A 20,465-nucleotide genomic window follows, 5' to 3' on the forward strand; every position below is an offset into this window, starting at 1 on the left:
AACTTGTGATCTTGGCTAGCCCCACCATGGGCATTCAGCTTTACTCCAATAAGGACTTCCTCAAGAAGCAATGTCTCAAGAAAGCAGCCTCTATCCTCAAGGATTGTCTCCACCCAGGCCATGCCCTCTTCACACTGCTACCATCAGGAAGGAGGTACCGAAGCCTGAAAACAAACACTCAATGACACAAAAATGGCTTCTTCCCCTCCACCATCAGATTTATGAATGGACAATGAACCACAGACACTCACTCACTTTTTAATCTTCTTTTCTTTTCCAATATTTTTATTATCATTGAAATTTCACATCCAGAAATACAGAGTACATATGCTAAAATTTAAAAAGATACATTACACTTAAATCATATCATCTCATCCAAGGTACTCTACATTTTAATCAAATAGATTATATTGTATTGATATTATATTATTTTATTATTAAAAAAGGGAAAATCTAAACCCAGTACCAAGAAAGCTGTTTGGCCAAAAAAAAAGACAGAATTCTTATCAGTGATATATCATCTCATAACTTCATAACAAATCAAATATTATAAAAGTACTTCAAAAAGCGTCCCCAAAGTGTTTGAAATTTTACATTCAAATTGGAAATTGAGCATCTAATCTTCTCTAAGTTTAAATATGACCTGATATCACGTAGCCATTGAGCATGATGAGGTGGGGTAACATCCCTCTATCTGAGCAACATTGCCCACCTAGCCATGAGAAATAAAAGTTAATACATGTAGCTCAGATGTTATCATTCTTTCCAACAATACCAAATAAAGAAGTTAATGAATTTGCTTTCTTCGCCTCTACTTTTGCAGTAATTTATTTATTTTTAAAACGTAATTTATAACAATTTTTGCACCTGTAATGCACTAAACAACAAATTTCATTGAACATTTTCATGAAAATAAATTCTGATTCTGATGTAGGTCTTCAGAGCGAGAGAATGCCACCTGCTGAGCAGAAGAAGCTGGGAGAGGACCCTGCAGGGTAGAAAAATGCAGTAGTGGACTAGCAATTAGCTTGATGGCCAAAGGACTCGCACCGTTGTGGACTTAGAGACTGGCTCGTGGGAAGAATTAGAAGGTGATGTCGATGGAGAGAAGGGCTCCCAAAGGGCTTTGGGCGTTGTCAACTTTTGGATACCATGAGCCTGTGATCATTGCTGGACAGGATAGGAGGCCCTGTATTGGAGGTTAAAAGATCACAGGGAATGGTATATTGGAGGAGGAGGTGGGATGCATGGACAATTTATGCCTCTGAAGGGACTCTCTTTGCATTCATTTCTTGTCTTGACAGTAGTGCCCAAAAGACAACAAATTTTGTGTCCATGACATAAAGGAACCCTGAATCCTGACCAGCAATTCATGGAGGTTTAAAATGATGATGCATTGCTCCTGTCCCAAAATCAGCACTGGTAACATTAACATACCAGTGGGTTTATGTCCTTAAATGTAATTAAATTCCTATGAGATAGTAAAGTGATATTATTCCAGGGATTATACAATATTTCTCTGAAGAGAGTGAAAGAATTTGCTTTACTTAGAAATCAGAGACAAGTTGCAGTTTCTTCCTGTTTCCAGATTTTTCACAAACTAGGGACAATTGTCATATTTTCTTTACCTAAAGAACAAATCCACATAATTAATTGGTCTATTGCAAGGTGAATAGCTAATAGACACTACTTAAACTTGGATTTTCCTTCTCATATAAATCCTGTAAATTAAACCTGAAAAAACACCCAAAGATGCTCTCATCTTGCCTTAATCAAGTTACAATCAAATCACTTTCCAGCCGGTAACTCAATATTAATGTCAAGGAAAATCTTGGAGCAATAATCATGGACAAAATCAATGCACATTTATATAACAATGCATTTGTAAATGGAATCACCTCAGCTTAAATACAAATTAAATGAGTTCATAGAACATTACAGCACAGAACAGGGCCTTTGGCCCTCAAATATTGTGCCTACCCATATATAAAAAAGTACTAAACCCCTTGTAACCTGCCATTACTCTTCCATCCATCTGCCTGTCTAAGAGTCTCTTAAATGCCTCTAATGAGTCAGCCTCCACCACTACCCCTGGCAAGGCATTCCAGGTACATTCTGCATAAAAAAACATTCTGCATAAAAAAACTTCCTGCTGATGTCTCCCCTAACCTTCTCTCCCTTCACTTAGTACATATGTCCTCTGGTGTTTGCTATTGCTGCCCTGGGAAACAGGTGCTGCCTGTCCACTCTATCTATGCCTCTCATAATCTTGTAGATCCTTCTATGCTCCAAAGAGAAAAGTACCAGCTCTGCTAACCTTGCCTCATAGGACTTATTTTCCAATCCAGGTAACATCTGTTACAAGCCCAGAGGACTTCAAAATCCAGCAGCAATAGAAATTCACCAAGACAATGGTTACTTTAAAAAAATAAAAGCAACTTTTGTTTTTGAAAATTTTATTCATCACTTGCATCAATACAAAAAAAATCAATAATACAGTAATTATGGTAAGTCATACAAAATGATACAAAAATGTTTTATTTTCTCCCCAACTCCCCTCCTTCCAAAAAGATAGGAAAAAAGGGAAAAAAGAAAAAGAATACCTACTTCTACATATATAGTATTATTAACATATATAATATTCATTGGTTATTTTTTATATTTTCTAATTGAGAGGGGTGGGTTAAATGCAAAATGTGAATGGAATTTTATTCATAAAATTTATATATGGTTTCCATATTTTATAAAATTTTTCAATTCATTTCTTAAAATATATGCTATTTTTTCTAAAAGTATCCAATTTTGCATTTCAATATGCCATCTGTCTAATTGTACTACACTCTCAGGTTTCCACATTACCACTAAACATTTCTTTGCAGTTGCTATTGCTATATTTAAAGATTTTTCTTGATATTTATTCCAATTTCAATTTTATATCTTTTTCATATATATTCCCAAATAAAAATATTCTTGGATCTTTTTGTATCTTTATCTTCATAATTTGTCCTAGCAATACACTCAAATCATTCCAAAATCATTCCACTTTCTCACAGGACCATAGCTAATGTAAAAAAGTCCCTATTTCCTTGGTGCATCCAAAACACTTAACAGAATAATTAGAATTAAGCCCATTTAATTTATATGGAGTATAGTATAATTGATGTAGAAAATTATATTGAACCATTTGATATCTAGAATTAAAAGTATTTGTAACACTTCCTTGACACAATTTTGATCATATTTCATCTTGTATTTGTATATTTAAATGATTCTCCCATCGTAATTTTGATTTATATAAATCATTTTTACTTGTAGTTTCTTGTAATTTTATATACATATTAGTAATAAATTTCTTAATAAGTGCATAATATACCTTCAAAGTGACTTTGTTCTGGGAGTCTTAAATCTGTTCCAAATTTATTTTTTTGTACAATTTTAATTGGTAATATGCAAAAATTGAATGGTTTTGTATATATTTATCTTTTAATTGCTCAAAAGTTTAAAAAAATCTGTATACCCTTACTATACCAATGATCAAATAAAGAATTATTCAGAGTGAAAAGAATAAGTCAATTTTGTTTTAACAACATTTTAGGTAATTAATAATTTTTAATTCCTCTCTCCATATGAATCTCATTCCATATTTTCAATATATGTTTTAAAATTGGTACTTCCATATTTCCTTTAAACAATCCACCATTCCATTTATACAAAATTTGTTCTAGGATAGTTTATCCAATCTTATTCATTTCAATCTGAACCCAATCGGTTTTCTTACCCTCTTGATAACAGGAGGACAAAAATCTTAATTGAGCTGCTTTATAAATATTTTTTTTAATTTGGTAATTTAAATGTTAATTTTTTGAGACCAACTCTTGACATTTTACTTTTCCAAATAAATTCTTGTGTAATTTTATTCAAACCCCCAAAAAAATAATTCTGGTACATGAAGGGGTAACGATTGAATAAAATATTGTATTCTCGGAAAAATATTCATCTTAGTACAATTCACCCATCATATTAACGTTATTGGTAAATCTTTCCATCTTCTCAGATCTTCTATCTTTTTCAATAGTGAATAATTTAACTTAAATAAATTATTTCTATTAATTTTTATTCCTAGATTGCTTCATTTTGCCACTTAAATTTTAGCTATCTTTTACAATGTGAACAATCCATATTCAACATAGGTATCACCTCACTTTTATCAACATTAACCTTATAACCCAATACTAATCCATATTCTTTTAATCTCATTCATTTTGTTCAATGATATTTCTGGTCTTGTTAAATATACTATAAAATCATCATAAACAAATTAATTTTATGTTCGTTATTACCTATCTCAAATCTCTTAATTTATTTATCAATTCTAATTATTTCCACTAATGGTTCTGTTGCTAATACAAATAAAAAAGGTGACAAAGGGCAACCTTGTCTAGAAGGTTTTTCTAACAAAAAAAGATTTTGATATTTGTCTATTTGTAAACACTTTTGCTTTTGGCTGATCATACAACACTAAACAATCTATTAAATGTTTTTTTGCATCTCACGCTGCTATCTTTCTATTTTGTGCTATATTTATCAAACTTAAAAATTTAACTATATTATCTGTCAGCCTTATATTTTTAATAAAAACAGTTTGATCCATATTTATTAATTGTGGTAAAAATTTAACTAACCGATTAGCTAATAATTTTGATACAATTTTATAATCTGTATTCAATAATGATATAGGTCTGTATGAAGAAGTTTGTAAATATTTTTTTCCTTTCTTTGGAATTACAGTTATTAATGCCATTTTAAAAGATTCTAGTAGGTCATGTACATCTCTCATTTGGTCTAATAACTCCATTAATACAGGTACCAATAACTCCTTAAACTCCTTGTAAAATTCTGGTGGAAAACCATCTTCACCTGGTGCTTTATTATTCTGTAATGTCCTCAGGATCTCATAAACTTCTATTTCAGAAAAAGTATTAGACAATCTTCATCTAACACAGATAATTTAACTTGTCTCAAATACTTTTCTATTTTATTATCATCTTTCAAAGATTCTGATTAATAAAGTTTGACATAGAATTCCTTAAAATTATCATTTATTTCCTGCATTTTATGTAATCTGACCAGTAGTGTTCTTAGTGGCAATTACTGTTCTAGAAATTTGGTCTGTCTTTAATTGCCATCCTAATACTTTATGAGCCCTTTCAACTAATTTATATTTTTGTTACAATCTCATTCTCTTCATTCTATAAGTTTGTATTGTATTAAATCCTAATTTTTTTGATTCTAACAATATTCTTTTCTCATTTTTGCACTCATATTTCCTTCTCCAATTTCATTATTTCTTTTTTCCAAATGATCCACCTCTTTCATATATCCTTTCTTTACTTTTGAAGTATCTTATCGCTTGACTTCTTAAATATGCCTTCATAGAATTCCATATTACTGAATCATTATTAGTTTCAAGAACTTTATTTGTCTCATAAAGTCACAAAATTGTTTTTTCTTATAACCTCTACTTATTTTTTGTTCTTCTTCCAACAAAATTGACAAAATTCAAGGTGAATGACCCAACAGAATCCTCAACATTTGAATGATCCTCAACTTTTTGTACTCTATTGAAATTGTGCAGAATTTAAAAACATATCTATTCGTGAATATGTTTTATGTTGAAAAGAGTAAAGAGGATAATCTCTTCCACCTGGATGATTGTTTTCTCCATATATCCTCTAACCCCATGTCTTTCATTAATCTAATGCTATTTTAGCTACTTTAATTTTTATCATTTTGTCTCCTAATCTATCTAATTTAGGGTCTAAAGTAAAATTAAAATCTTCCCCCAATATAGTTTTCCCTTAGCATTTGATAATTGCATAAAAATAAATTGTATAAATTTACCATCATCTACATTAGGTGCATATATATTCATTAAGGTCCATTGTTCTGAATAAATCTGACAATTTATCATAATATATCTTCCTGCTACATCTAAAATTGTATTTAGTATTTTCACTAGTAAATTTTTATTTATCAATATTGCTGTACCTCTAGCTTTTGAATTAAATGTTGATGCTATTACAGTTCCTACCCAATCTCTTTTTAATTATTCATCCTCTTTTTCAGTCAAATATGTTTCTTGTAAAAAGTCAATATCTATTTTTTCCTTTATCATATATACTAATATTTTTTTCTGCTTTATTTGATTCTGTATCCCATTAATATCAATACTAATAAAATTCAATTTTATAGCCATCGGATCACTTTACTAAATCTATTAACCATCCATCTTTACACTTCCATCTCTCTCACTTTTAAAACATTAATGTTATATTTCATAATATATTTGTTATATTTAGGTTTATTAAAAAAAAAAGAAAAGGATAGAACACCCCACCCCCACCAAAGGCATACATTATTAATGATATGTCTTTAAAACCCTGATCTACTGGAGTTGTGGTCGAAACCACACCTGCACTCATGACTCGGTAGAAGTTCGGCCTACACTCTCAACTAACTCTCGAAATACTGTACCATCTCTTGTTGTATTTGATCTATACAATCGTTGACATTTACAATTTTTCACTCATGGGTTTTCCAAATGATAACCTCTTCTTCCAGGTCACCACAGTGTTCCTCTTGTTTCTCTTATTTCTGAAGAAACACTCTAGCCAGCCATTTCCTCTTGTAAGGACTACAAGGGTTTTGAACAGGCTGAACTCAGAACTCACAACCTGTCTTCAAAATGGGGTCTTTCAACAAGCATGCCAGCTTGCCATTTTGCAGCCTCAACTGCTACTGTAGAACTGACTTCTCTCTCTCTCTCTTTCTTTGAGAGAAGAATCTTGTGTTTTTCTCTCTCTCTGATTGTAAAAGCCAAATGACCTCTCCCAAGGCTCCAAACCCAATCTTTGAAACATCTTATCAGCACTTGAGCCCTGACTCTATTCAATTTGCACCTCCTTTTGAAGTTCTTTCCAAAGCAGTTCCATTGTCTCTGCAAAATCACTGGATCTTCAATGTTTAGCTTCAGCAAAGCTCAGGCATTTAAATGAGATGTCTTTTGTGAAGTGCTACTCTGTTTGTGAAGTGACCTACACTAATCCCCCACAATCTCTCTCTTTTAAAGACATATTTATCCATAACCATTTTAATATCTCCCGAAACACATCCAGAAATTTCCTCTGGACCCTCCCTATACCTTCCACATACTTCCTATAATGAGGTGACCAGAACCGAACACAATACTCTATGGGGTCTTACCAGAGGTTTGTAGAGTTGCAACATGGCCTCTCAACTCTTGAGCTCAATTCACCTATTAATAAAGCCCAGCATCCCATATATCTTTTAAAATTATCCTATCAACTTGTGCAGCGACCTTGAGGGATGTATGGATTTAGACCCCAAAGTCCCTCTGTTCATCAACACTCATAAGTAACTGACCATTAACCCTGTACTCAGCCTTCTCGTTTGTCCTTCCAAAATGCATCACCTCACACTTATCCAGATTGAACTCCATCTGCCTCTCTGTATCCTCTCTATATCCTCTTGCAACCTTCAATAACTTTCAGATCCATCTACAACTCCTCCAACCTTCGTATCATCCGCAAACATACCGACCCATCCTTCTGCCTCTTCATCTAGGTCATTTATAAAAATCACAAAGAGCAGGGGTGCCAGAATAGAGCCTTGCGGTACTCTACTAGTTACGGATCTCGAGGCAGAATACTTTCCTTCCACTACTTCTTTCTATCTGCAAGTCAATTTTCTTATTCACACAGTCAAGGTTCCATAGATTCCATGGCTCATGATTTTCTGAATAAGACTCTCATGGGGGGCTTTGTCAAATGCCTTACTAAAATCCATATAGACCACATCTACCACCGTACCCTCATCAATTTCTTTTGTACCTCCTCAAAACACACAATTAAGCTCGTGAGGCACGACCTTCCCTTCACAAAGCCATGTTGTCTATGTTCTCCAAATGCTCATACATCCTATCCTTAAGAATCCTCTCCATTAGTTTGCACATCACATCCCTCTATTCCCAATACTCCTAGCATTGAAATAAGACACATTTCAATCTCTCTAACTGGCTACATTTATGTTTTGTCCCCTGCCTGCCTTCCTCAAAAACTCAGAACACATAGCATCATGCTTTTCATTCAAACTCTGGTTCCTACCCCCTTTCCAAACTAGTTTAAGTACACCCCCCCCCCACCCCAAGTAACTTTGAGTTACTTGATAAAGTTATAGAAATAGATAAAAGTAGTAGCTTGAGAACTTGATCAGGTACTGCATTAGAGGTTATTGCGGAATATACAAATCCATGGCATTGGAAATAATATTTTGGCATTGACTGATTAGCTTGTCAATAGGAAACAAGTGGTCTTTCTTTTGGTTGGAGAGATGTAGTGTGGGTTGCATCAGTGATATGAGCTGGGCCTAAACTTTTAAAATTCACTATTTGAAAATAAGGAATAAATCATTTCAAGCATAAAATGCAATCTTTTATCTCTCACAGACTCATATATGTTTTTTTTTAAAACAGCCACTGCATTCCAGGACATTATTCCAAATTTCCTGGATCACAGTCTATGTAAGATGATCGGAACAGGAATAAGGACTCATTCCCGTTCCGATATTTCACCTCCTTGACCCCTAGGAAACTTTCCGGAACACCTGCATTCCAAACTGAACTGCAAGCATTCCGTGAACAATGGGCTAATGAATAGCAAGTCCCACCTCTTTAAGTACCACACTTCCAATATGCTGTCTAAACTCGCGTAAGGAAACGGAAATTTTGAGTTTTGGTCATTTGTGTGTGAATGGCCAATGCCATGACCTCCGAAATTCTTTAAACCGGTAAAATCACGCAAATTCTATTTAAAAAAAAAACATAATAAACCTTTGGGACTCACTTTCTCAAAGGAAGGTGGAAGCATTGTTTTTAAGGCAGAATTTTTGATAATCAAGAAGTTGAAAGGCGATCAGGTGATAAACTGTAAAGTGGAGTTGAGGTTACAATCAGATCAATTATGTTTATTGAAAAGCAGAGCAGATTCAAAATGACAACCAGTCTGTTCCTACTCCAAATTCAGATTTCTGTACAATGTTAAGTACCTTCCACGTTATATTACACAATGTAAAAAATGTAAACTTAACAAAAAACAAAGGATTAACAGAATCAAATCTCTTCAGATCCCGGCAGCTTAAATGCAAAATTAGCTCAGAAAAATAAAGAATGAAAGTGAGAGTTTATTTTTTCCAAACACGACAGAAGAATATCACATAGATTGCTACTAAAATCACTGTTACTTTAGATATACAATATCTTAGACCTGTGTATCCAGGAGAAAACTTCTAAATTTGAAAAATACTAACTGGGATACATGGTAAATCTTGAAATTAATTGGCATTCATCCAATAAAACTCTTCTCCATCTCTTGGGACAGATTCCAAATCCCTTTGTTCCCCAAAGCAGAACTGCAATAATTGATAAAATAAACCAGTTTGGCAATTTTCCTTTCTCTTTGTGGGGTAGATGTCTGGGCGGAGGAGAAGAAACACCAGTTCCTCGCTTGCTCTGTGTTGCAAAAAGGTTTTAATTTGGGTAAGGAAATGGTAAGAATTTGGAAAATAAAAACGGAATGAATATAGATTTAGTGTAAATGGGTGGTTGATAGTCATAGTGAACTCTGTGGGCCAAAGAGTCTGCTTCCGTGTCAAAGGATCTGCTTCCGTGCAGTATCTCTCCATGACTAAAACCTCTGTAGACACAAGAATGTGCAAATCCTCCCAAGCCGCTAAACCAAAAATGGTACAAATTGATAATATTCAAAAATATCTAGTACATTTTAGAAAAGTATTGTTTTAACAACATCTATGGACTGTTAAAACATACCTTGCCAGCTAAAATCTCTTCTATCTTGGTTGTAGGTTTGGAACTATGGCAGTCAGGATGTTTTTGAAAGGTGAAAATATGTAACCACATGAAAGCATTTGCCTTTCCTTTGGTCCACCTAGTGGTAATGTCCAGTAAAGCTATTCTCCTTTTTAAATATGATTTCTATTTATTAATTTACCATGAATAATTGTAACACCACTGGTAAATTCAGCATTTTTTGCCCATTTCAAACTATTATGCAGTCATACAGCATAATAGTTATGCTATTAGTTTGTCCTTCGAGTCTGCACCAGCCACCAAGCTCCCATCTACACTTTTCCAATTTTATTCTCTCACACATTTCATTCAATCCCAGATTCTACCACTCATCTACACAGTGAGGACAATTTGCAATGGCCAATTAAGCTATAAATCTGCATTTCTTTAGAATATGGGAAGAAACCAAAAATTGGAAGAACATTACCTATTTGCTTCAGATTTTAAAAGATCATTCAACTTTCATTATCTTCCAAATTATTTATTTATTTTTCACACAGCCTGTCTGCTTATATAAATGTTTATTTTTACTGTCATTGGTGCACTTTCTCTTCTCATCCCAGACTACTATATTGAATGGTCGGAATGTAATTTGTTTTTTTTTTCCTTATCTGACTGTTCATTTCTTCATCCATAAGTTTTTAAACCCACGAGAACATGGTGATAACACAACCAAATAGCTTGCTGATCTATTTTAAAAATCAATTAAAAGTCAACAACATTCACAAACATTCAGGAGAATATAACAGGTGAAAGAAATAGGAGCAGGAATAGCTTATCTAAACCCAGCATTGATTATGATCACATCTGAAATTGTACCTCAGCACTGTTTTCTTGCTACAAGGAACAACATTTATTATATCTTACCAACCTGGAATAAGACCTACTCTGTTTCAAGTCCATGACCAAATTATCTATATCAATATATCACATGAATTGCAGTGCTATCCTTTTGATTTAGAATATCATGAAAAGCAGTACAATAAGGAAAACAATGGCTAGGTACATAGAAAACCAAAAGTGCAAAAGCAAGGAAGGTATGTTAAACCTTTATAATAAATACACGTTGTACTAGAATTTAAGAAACATTTGAGAAGGTGCAGAGGATGCCTACCAAAATGGACACACACAGGAGACTGTGGCTCCAGATTCCAGCATTGGTAAACAATTTGCTTGAGTAGCATCAGTCGGAGAACAAGCATTATCTAGGTTTTGGGTTGGGACCTTCATTTAAACTTGATCATTTCAAATCTTGGGCTAGTCATTAATTATGATCAATATTATTTTAAAATTTGACTGAGTGACAGCGATTGCAGATGGGGGTGTGGAGGAAATGATGAATGGTAGTATTTAATTTATGGGAGCTTGAGCATATCTGCTTTGTCCACTGAAGATAGATATAATCTTTGAGAATCAGTGCAGTATTTATATGGAATTTCTAAAGTTAATACTTAACTACAGAAATCAAAGCGATGTGGCAAATTCTGTTTTTGGAAGCATTGTATAAGGATCATCAACATCTTGCATCAACACTTCAATATGTAGCACCTATTACTTAGATCCTGTAAGTGCCAAACACTTCATTTATTTTTTTGCCATCTTGCTCATGTGGACTTTAACAGTATCACCAAATTAATAATCGGTCTGCACAAATGGCCAAACCTGTTCCAGTCTTCATCTACCACTTGCATAAACACACTTCAACATGTTGAGAAGGAAATTTGGCCGATTTTGCAAGCATCTTATTCCAAGAGTATCAAGACCAGCTGGAATATTCCTAGTGTTGCCTCAATTATAAAAAGCAGTAAAATAAAAAATGGGGCTTCCTTTCCATTAGGTTTAGATAAATACTACTGTTTTATTCACTAAACACCAGAGGAGATTATATAATTTTTTTTATTTACAAATCTATAATTCTGTGAATTTTTTAAAAACTTTAAAGTCATTGCAAACTGTAACCATGCATCAAAAAAACAAGCATATAAGTGTTACACTCCTAGCAGGACAGTCACTAAATGTGACTCTAAATTTTTACTTACCATTATAAAGGGAGCCTCCCTCTGCATATTCCATAACAAGGCATACCTGGAATAGAGCATCATAAGGAGGTTACAGAAATATTTGTAGCCTTCTAAAGAAATACTGATTGTATAGATAATTAAATGAAAACATTGTTGAAATTAAATCTGAAGAGATCAAGCAAATGGCTTGTTTTATTTAACAAAATAAATTGGATCAAACAGATAGGGATTTGCAGCCTATGTGAAAAAACAACCCATGTCATTTTAATTTAAAAATACCATCCAACAATAGAGATCTTCAGCTGCAATCTCAAGTGCTATATTCTGAAATTTTCCTTCTGAGCCTTTTTGCTTATTCTCTTTTATGCTATTAAGCTTCAAGCTTCTGGAAGGAGAGAATTCAGAAGTTTTGATCTTATAATAAGTAGCAGTTGATACAGTTAGCACTCAGGATAAGCCAAGAGCAATGTAGCCATTTCAGAAAATGTCTTAAATTTAAACATACCGCCCTCTCCACCCACAAACCAATTGCACACAATTAACCTACACCTATGCTATGTTTGTTTTTGAATGGTGGGAGGAAACCCGAGCACCCGGAGGAAATCCATGCAGACACAGGGAAAACATACAAATCTTTACAGACAACACTGGATTCGAACTCCAGTCGCCGGCATTGTAATAGTGTTGTGCTAACCACGACACTAACTGTGCCATCCAAAAAGTGGATGGAATGTTTTGAAAAATGGAAAGAAGTTCCAAGAGAGATAAAAAGTATGATTTTTGGAGAACACAACTCACTCACAAATTTTTCAGAAAATATTACTGGAAATTGATTCTACATACTGGATTTAAACAGGCTCCATAGAGTTTCACAATATTCGGGTGAGTCACACGTGACAACTGTCGAAGCTGAAATAGAAAATAGAAAGCTAATTACAAAAACAATGTTAAAAAGTTCTTCATAAAATACACAGTATAACAGCCTTGGTTGGCTGCACATTGAGGAAACTATCATAATATTCAACATATGGGGAAAAAAAATGTTCTTTCTCTACCTCTTCATTTTACTCTTCTTAAACATATACTCTTTTGTTTTAGACACTGCTGCCAGAAAAAGGAAGGGGGGTTGGAGAAAGAGAAGTGATGGTGGGGAGAAAGGATGCATGTGTTACCTGAAATTAGAATTAAAATTTTGGTCTCCTTTCAAATAACTTATCTCAGAATACATGTTGTATCAGAGAAATTATTGCTCTGAAGCTCTGATTAATTCAAGGATAAAAATACTGTACCTCCACAATGAATGCTTTCCTCTCTGATTCACTTTCAATCTGCTTTATAGCTACATCTTTTCCACGCCATTTTGCTTTGCAGACAACTCCAAAGGCTCCTCTCCCAACAACCTGCAAATCATAAAGAGAAAAGTAATTAAAATTGTTTCCAAAATTCTTTTTATGTTATTTATTTTCTTATTCTGAGTTTAGCATTCACATTATCTATGTTTGGAAAAGGATAAGTTACAGGGCAAGAGGAAGCCTACTTGCTTAATGAAAGTGACATCCTCAGCTGTACTTTCATAATGTACCTGAACGAGCTGAAATCAATCTACTGCTTTTAGAACCAGGAACGAATTGAAGGGCACCATTAATAGGGAGATCATCCCCCGTCTGAGGAGAAGCAAAGAAGACAACCCTACAGGATGGTGACCACAGTGGTGGACCAGTGAGAGGCTCCGTGGCTGAAGAACACAGAAGCGGTGGGCTGTTGTTGACTCAGGAAACCCATGTGGGCTGCTGGAGACTGAAACCTGCTAGAGACTGGCTGAAGGAGTACCAGGTATCAGAAATGGGATGTGAAAGGATGCTTCGTATGCTGAAGGCTTCCTGATCATGTCAGAGATTTGGATTTGGAGCTCAGATTGCCAATGGTTTGGACTGAAGTCTGTGCGGCCACAGAGGTTGCAGGAGTGCTGAAGACAAATCCATGTGCACTCTGTGACCCTAAAGGGATTCTCCTTTTCTTCTATTTCTCTGACTCTAGACAATTTCTGCTGATGGTGAATTTTATTCTGCCTTACATCAGACTAAAGGCAATTTTGTGTAATATTACGTTTTATTACATGACAGTAAAAGAATTCTGAATTCTTGAAATTCTTGAATCTTGACCAAACCTGCAATATGTTTTCAATGGAGGGGATAATTGAGGGAAGGTTGATTGGGGTTCCTTCTGATAGAATACCAGAAACATAATCAACCTGCCTCATTTCAGCAATGAGACAGGCACAGGACCTCATGGCAGAACATCTAATCCAGACATGACCACTCATTAGATATCATTGTCCAAGTAAAAGACCTTAGTAATGTTCACATCACCATGCCATCACATGCCTAACAAATGCATTTCACAATCAACTCAGACCCAAAACAACAGTTACTACAGAAAGTTTGCCGATAAAACCCTATTGTTAAAACTCTCAATGTCCCTACAAATATTGTTCTTCTTGATAACGATAATCATAAACGTGAAATTCTCACTTGCTGCAGTCAAATAGATACTTTGTGAGAATAAAACAACTCCAATGGCTATTTCAACAGTGCAGAGAGATCTTTTGGTGGTGCCAGAGTAGTTTATGATCAGAGTTGCAAGGGGAGGTTCAAGAGCCTCATAGCTGTTGGGCAAAAAATTCTCTTGAACCTTGAGGAGCTGGACTTCAGGCTTCTGTACCTTCTTCGTGAAGATCTCAGATGGTGCTTCCGAGACAACCTGACAACTCCGGACCAACAGGAACCAGAGCATTCATAACATTTGGATTACCCTGAAATCCACCACACTTAGTAATTGTGCAGGTACCTTGGTCTCTCTGCCAGAAAGGATAACCTAGAAATCTAGAATCTAATTAACTACAACTCTTTATCATTTAACAGGTGACCCTTAGAAGCTATTTGATAGCTGCAATTCATCTTTACTCTCAGTGCACCAGCCCAGCTTATAGCCATCTAAGGAAATGTAACCTGGATTGTAAAACCTTATGATACATCAGGTGGCAATCACTGTATGGCTTCCTTCCCACATGTTTCTGAGAATTTGATTTTTTTTGCAATCATTGCAAGGCATTGGAGATTACCAAAGGAGCCTCTGCAAACTCCTCCAAATCCCAAAGCAGAATAGTTGAACCACAATCTGTATCTCTCCCAGAACAACATCCCCTTCCCCAGACCTGAGGCAGTAATTACACCCAGTTGCCTCTGGCTGGCAAGTCACATTATCACACAAACATCCCTTCCATCAACTCCACCTACTTCTTGCTGGCTTGGCGGCCAACATGTTTCAGAACTCATCCCAACTGGTCACACTTTCTTCTGCCTCCTGTCAGGAAGAAGATTCACAAGGGTGATGTTACACAACAGCAGATTCAAGGACAGTTTCTTTCCCGTCTCTGTCATATCTGCTTCCAAGATAAGGTGCTCCAGTCTAGATCATCCGAGATGTCCTCCTTCTTCAAAAGAAATGTGGCTTCCCCTCTACTACCAGGAACTCAGCCCTTACCCACATCTCCTCCATTTCCTGCACATCTACCCTGGCCCACTCTGCCCCTAGGTGCAACAAAACAGGATTTCCATTGCCCTCACCTATCAACCACCAGCCTCCGCATCCAACTTATTATCCTCCACAACATCCATCACTTATCATCAGACACACCTTCCCCTCTCTGCCTTCCATAAGGACTGCTCCCTCTGTGACTCCCTCATTTACTCATTCCTTCTCACTAACTGCCTCCTTGGCACTTTCCCACATGATCACAGGAAGTACTCCATATGCACCCACACCTCCTCCCTCACCACTATTTGGGATCCCAAATTGCCCTTCCAAGTGAAGCAACACTTTACTTGTAAATCACTAGGAGTTAGTTACTGAATCCGGTGTTTCTGTTGTGGCCTTCTCTATGTCAGAGAGACTGGATTGGGAGATCATTTTGTTGAACACCTTTGTCTGTCCACATCTTCCTTTGGCCAACCATTTCAATTTTGCACCCCTTTCCCACACTGACCATGGCCTCATGCACTGCCAAACCAAATATTCAGAATCAAAATTTATTGTCATGAACAAATCACGAAATTCAGTGTTTTGCAGAAGCATTATAGAGCAAACATTCATATAAAACACTTTTACAACATTAAAAAAAAATAGTGCACAAAAAGTAAGGCAGTGTCTTTGGTTCATTGATTATTCAGGAATCTGATGGCAGCAGGGAAGAAGCTGTCCTTGTGCCGCTGAGCGCTCATCTTTAGGCTCCTTTACCTTTTTCCCAATGGTAGCAAAGTGAAGAGGCCATGGCCTGGGTGTGGGGGTCCTTGAGGATAGAGGTTGCTTTATTAAGACTCCGCCTCTTGCAGATGTCCTCGATGGAGTGGAGGCTGGTGGCAAGTTAACAACCCTCTGGGATTTTTTCTTGCCCTGAGAGTTGGCACCTCCATTCCAGGGAGTGATGCAATCAGCCACAATCCTCTCGATGGTACACCTGCAGAGGTTTCTAGAGTCTTTGGTGACATACTGACTCTCCTCAAGCACCACACAAAGTATAGCCGTTGGCAAGTTTTCTTCATGATTTAGTTGACATGGAGGCTCAGGACAGATCCTCAGAGATTTAACACCCAGGAATTTGAAGTTCTTGACCCTCTCCACTACTGAGCCCTCGATCCCCGACTTCCACCAGAAGTCCACAATCATCTCCTTGGTTTTGCTAATGCTGAATGCAAGATTGTTGGCATCACACCACTCAACAACCTGATCTATCTCCCTCCTGTATGCTTTCTCATTGACGTTTGTGATTTTGCCGACAACTGTGGTGTCATTGGTAAATTTTTAGATAGCATTGGAATTGTGCCGGCCCACACAGTCATGGATGCATAATAGGTAGAGCAGTGGGCTAAGCATGCATCCTTGGGGTGGACCAGTGTTGATAATCAGTGAGGAGGAGATGTTGTTTCCAATTTGTACTGATGGCGGTCTTCTGATAAGGAAGCAAGAATACAGTTGTGGGGGTTTGGGGGGGGGGGGTGGGTTGCAGAGGCTCAGAGTTTGTAGCTTCTTGACCAGCACTGAAAGAATATTGGTGTGAAGGCTGAGCTGTAGTTGAGCTGTAGCAGCCATATATATGAGTTGCTGTTTTTGAGGTGATCCAGAGCTGAGTAGAGAGCCAGCAATATTGTCCCTGCTGTGGAATGATTGTGACAATTCTGTCGGACACTCTCCAACATCAACTTCTCCGGCTTCTGCTAGGCCATGCACCATTCTCCCTCTTTCCAATCCCTTTGTCCCCTTCCCTCTCCATTCACAGACCCATCCCCCCTCTCTTATCCACTTATTACCTCTTCCCTGTGAGCCTGTACTCCTCCACTGCCCCTCCTCCCATTTTATTTAGGCACCTGCCTATGTTTTACTCTCGCCTTGATGGAAGAGCTCAGGTTATCTATTTTTATCTTTACTATATGAAGTACACTGTTTGACTTGCTGAGTTTCTCCAGCACTTATACTTCAATCACGTAATAGCAGCAATAAATAATTTTGAACCAGAGCATGTTGTTTTTTACCACAATGGGATAGTTTAATCCAGTCTTTAATTTAGCAAAGACAAAATTTCAGAGTGGATGCAGAAAAGATCAATAGGTAAAGAACATTATGTAGAAACACGGAAGAAGATGGGTTATGTTCTTTGAAATGTCTAAGATTGTGTGGTTATCAGAGGTATTTAAAATCATGACCGATATAGTCAAAGTACATAGTGTTAAAAAAAGTCCCTTTAGCCAAATGGTCAAGAACCACAGGACACAAAAGGAAAGTTAAACAAGGAATACTTTTAAAGAAAACTCACAACAAATGATTGGTGGCAGGAATACACCTTTGGAAAACTAGATTCAATTGGGTTGTTCAAAAGGGAGCTGGATAAGTTCTTATAAGAAAAGCATTTGCAAAATTGTGAATATGAGCAGGTGCAGTGAAATTATCTGAACTGCTCCACACAGACCTGACAGGATCAATATTCTCCTTTTGTAGAGGAACATACTAGACAGTTGCAGTCTGTAATCATCCAGCTTGCGTTTAATGTCCACAATGTATATTAAATTTAAGGGGTCACAAGCAAACCATTTCTTTTCATCTGCAGTGCTGGAGCCCTGAGTGTTGAGGGGAAAAAAGGTAGTGGAGCTATTGCATCACAGGAATAGTGAATCATACCACAAAGTCATAAAGTTAATGTACAGCCATACCTCGACTTATGGCTGATTGAGTAACGTCGGATCGCAGATACGTCCGAGGTTACCGTAAGGGCTTAATAAAAATTTTAACATTTATGCTGGGACTGATGTCGGTAGGCATTAAGTCACACATCACACATTTAACACTTGGGCTCAAAAGCCAAAACAAAGCAATTATACTGCTAGCCATATAATGGTACACAGTATACACCAAGCTTAAGTACACTACATTGAAATCTATAATGCTATGCTTGCACTTTTTATTGTTATTGGGTTATCACGTTAATGTGTACTGTCTCTATTTACTAAGAAAAAAAAGCACACTACTGTATAATATTTTTCTAGTCTCAATAGCATGCAAGACACCAATATCTGGCAACAAATCATGTTCTGTACAGTCTCTTGTTTGTGTTTTATCTCATTGGTTAAAAGAGGAAATAGCTAAAATAAGCAGAGCTACAGCTGAACTGGCAAATGGATGAGGAGGCTAGAAGTCAGCAGATAGAAACCATTCCTGAGTAATTGACAAATGAAGATTTGCTTGAACTGGAAGAGTAGTGTGCTGCAAAAGCAGCAGCAAGAGAAAACTTCCCTAATATTGAAAGGCTAATTATGAAGGGATGAGGCAGGAATTAGCAGGAGTAAATTGGAAACAGATGTTCAAAGGTGAAAACAGAAATAATGTGCAGGAAGTTTAGGGACCACTTGTGCTGGGTTCAGGATAGGTTTGTCCACTAGGACAAGGAAAACATGATAAGAATAGGGAACCATGGCTGATGAAACAGGTGAGGGAACTAGTCAAGAGCAAGGAGGAAGCATATGCTATATATAGGAAGCAGGAAACAGGAAGGGCTCATGAGAAATTTATGGCAACCAGGAAAAAACTTAAGAAAGGACTAGAAAAGCTCAAAGGGGGCACGACGAGGCCTTGGTACAGTGGAACCCCATTTTAACACGCCCTGATTTAACACTCATTCATATATAATTGGACCCTTAACGTCCACGTTCCATTCTTTGAGATAGGACATTAAGTGAGCCCATTATAAAACGTGCAGTACCAGGGATGGCCACCCTGTGGTCAATGGAATTATTAAGGCAAGTACTGTAATGTTTATCTTGATGGAGAATTCATTGCATGGATGGGGGGGTGTGTGTTGCAGAGAATGGGGGGAGGGGGTATGAGCGTTGTCGTGAACGGGAGTTGTGGGGGGGGGGGGGGTGTTGAGTGCTTCCATGAATGGGAAGGAAAGGGTGAGTGCTACCATGAAAGGGGAGGGAGAGTGGTGTGGGGGAAGAGGGAGAGAAGGGTGAGCACTGCCGCAAATGGGAAGGAAGGGGAATGCTGCCACAAATGGGAGTGGGGAGGGTGAGCTGCAAACAGAAGGGGGTGGTGTGGTTGCTGTCGTGATCGATGTGTACACTATAATGAAACCCCAAGTTAGTGTGACCCTGCTTTTATCGCGATCCGATTTTTCTGGACCCGAACCATCATGTTATAACAGGGTTCCACTGTATGTAGGATTAAGGAGAACCCCAACGCATTCTATACTTATTTGAAGAACTCAAGGATGATGAGAATGAAGGTGGGACTGCTATAGTATAAAGGAGGCAACATGTGCCAGGAGGCAGAGGAGGTCCTAAATTAATAATTTGCTTCAATATTCATAAGAGAAAAGGACCTTGATCAGGGTCAAGTCAAAATAGAACAGGTCTGTGTGCTGGACAATGTGGAGATTAAGGAACAGGAAGTGTTGGATCTTCTTAAAAACATCAAGATGGTTCGGTCTCACGGCCAGACACACTATACACCAGGCTGCTGTGGGAAGTGAGAGAAGATGTAGCTGGGGCAGTAGCTATGATCTTTGAATCGTCTTTGGCTGCAGGGGAGATACCGGAGGATTAGAGAATGACAATATAGTCCCCTTGCTTAAAAAAAGGTACGAAGGAGAATCTTGGGAATTATAGACTGGTGAGACTTATGACAGTGGTGTGCAAACTATTGGGAGAGGATTCTTAAGGAGAGGATCTATGAGCATTTGGAGAAGTCCAGCATGGCTTTGTGAAGGGAAGGTTGTGCCTCACAAGCCTAATTGAGCTTTTTGAGGAAGTAACAAAATAAATTGATGAGAGTTGGGTGGTTGATTTGGTCTACATGGATTTTAGCACGGCATTTGTCAAGGTTGGCCATGAGAGACTCTTCCAGAAAGTCATGAGATGTGGGATCAGTGGAAAATGGCTGTGTGAATAAAA

At 36.9% G+C, this 20,465-nt stretch overlaps 1 protein-coding gene across 10 annotated transcripts in view; it reads right to left on the minus strand.

Moving 5' to 3' along the window:
• Window positions 1–20,465, minus strand: part of map3k7 (mitogen-activated protein kinase kinase kinase 7) — a 116,907-nt gene that overhangs the window by 56,295 nt on the left and 40,147 nt on the right. For 4 of the 10 annotated variants that reach the window (XM_069887082.1, XM_069887081.1, XM_069887077.1 and 1 more), the window contains exons 2-5: window positions 13,254–13,364; window positions 12,808–12,873; window positions 11,983–12,028; window positions 256–330 (exon numbers count right to left, since the gene is read on the minus strand). In XM_069887082.1, coding sequence (XP_069743183.1) covers window positions 256–330; window positions 11,983–12,028; window positions 12,808–12,873; window positions 13,254–13,364 — 298 coding nt within the window. Of the gene's footprint in view, window positions 1–255; window positions 331–8,921; window positions 9,004–11,982; window positions 12,029–12,807; window positions 12,874–13,253; window positions 13,365–15,260; window positions 15,328–20,465 lie in introns of those variants that run through there. The other 6 variants (XM_069887083.1, XM_069887090.1, XM_069887080.1 and 3 more) reach the window with 3 other exon arrangements.

Source organism: Narcine bancroftii, chromosome 6 (genome assembly GCF_036971445.1).
Source record: "Narcine bancroftii isolate sNarBan1 chromosome 6, sNarBan1.hap1, whole genome shotgun sequence".
NCBI classification, from domain to species: Eukaryota; Metazoa; Chordata; class Chondrichthyes; order Torpediniformes; family Narcinidae; genus Narcine; species Narcine bancroftii.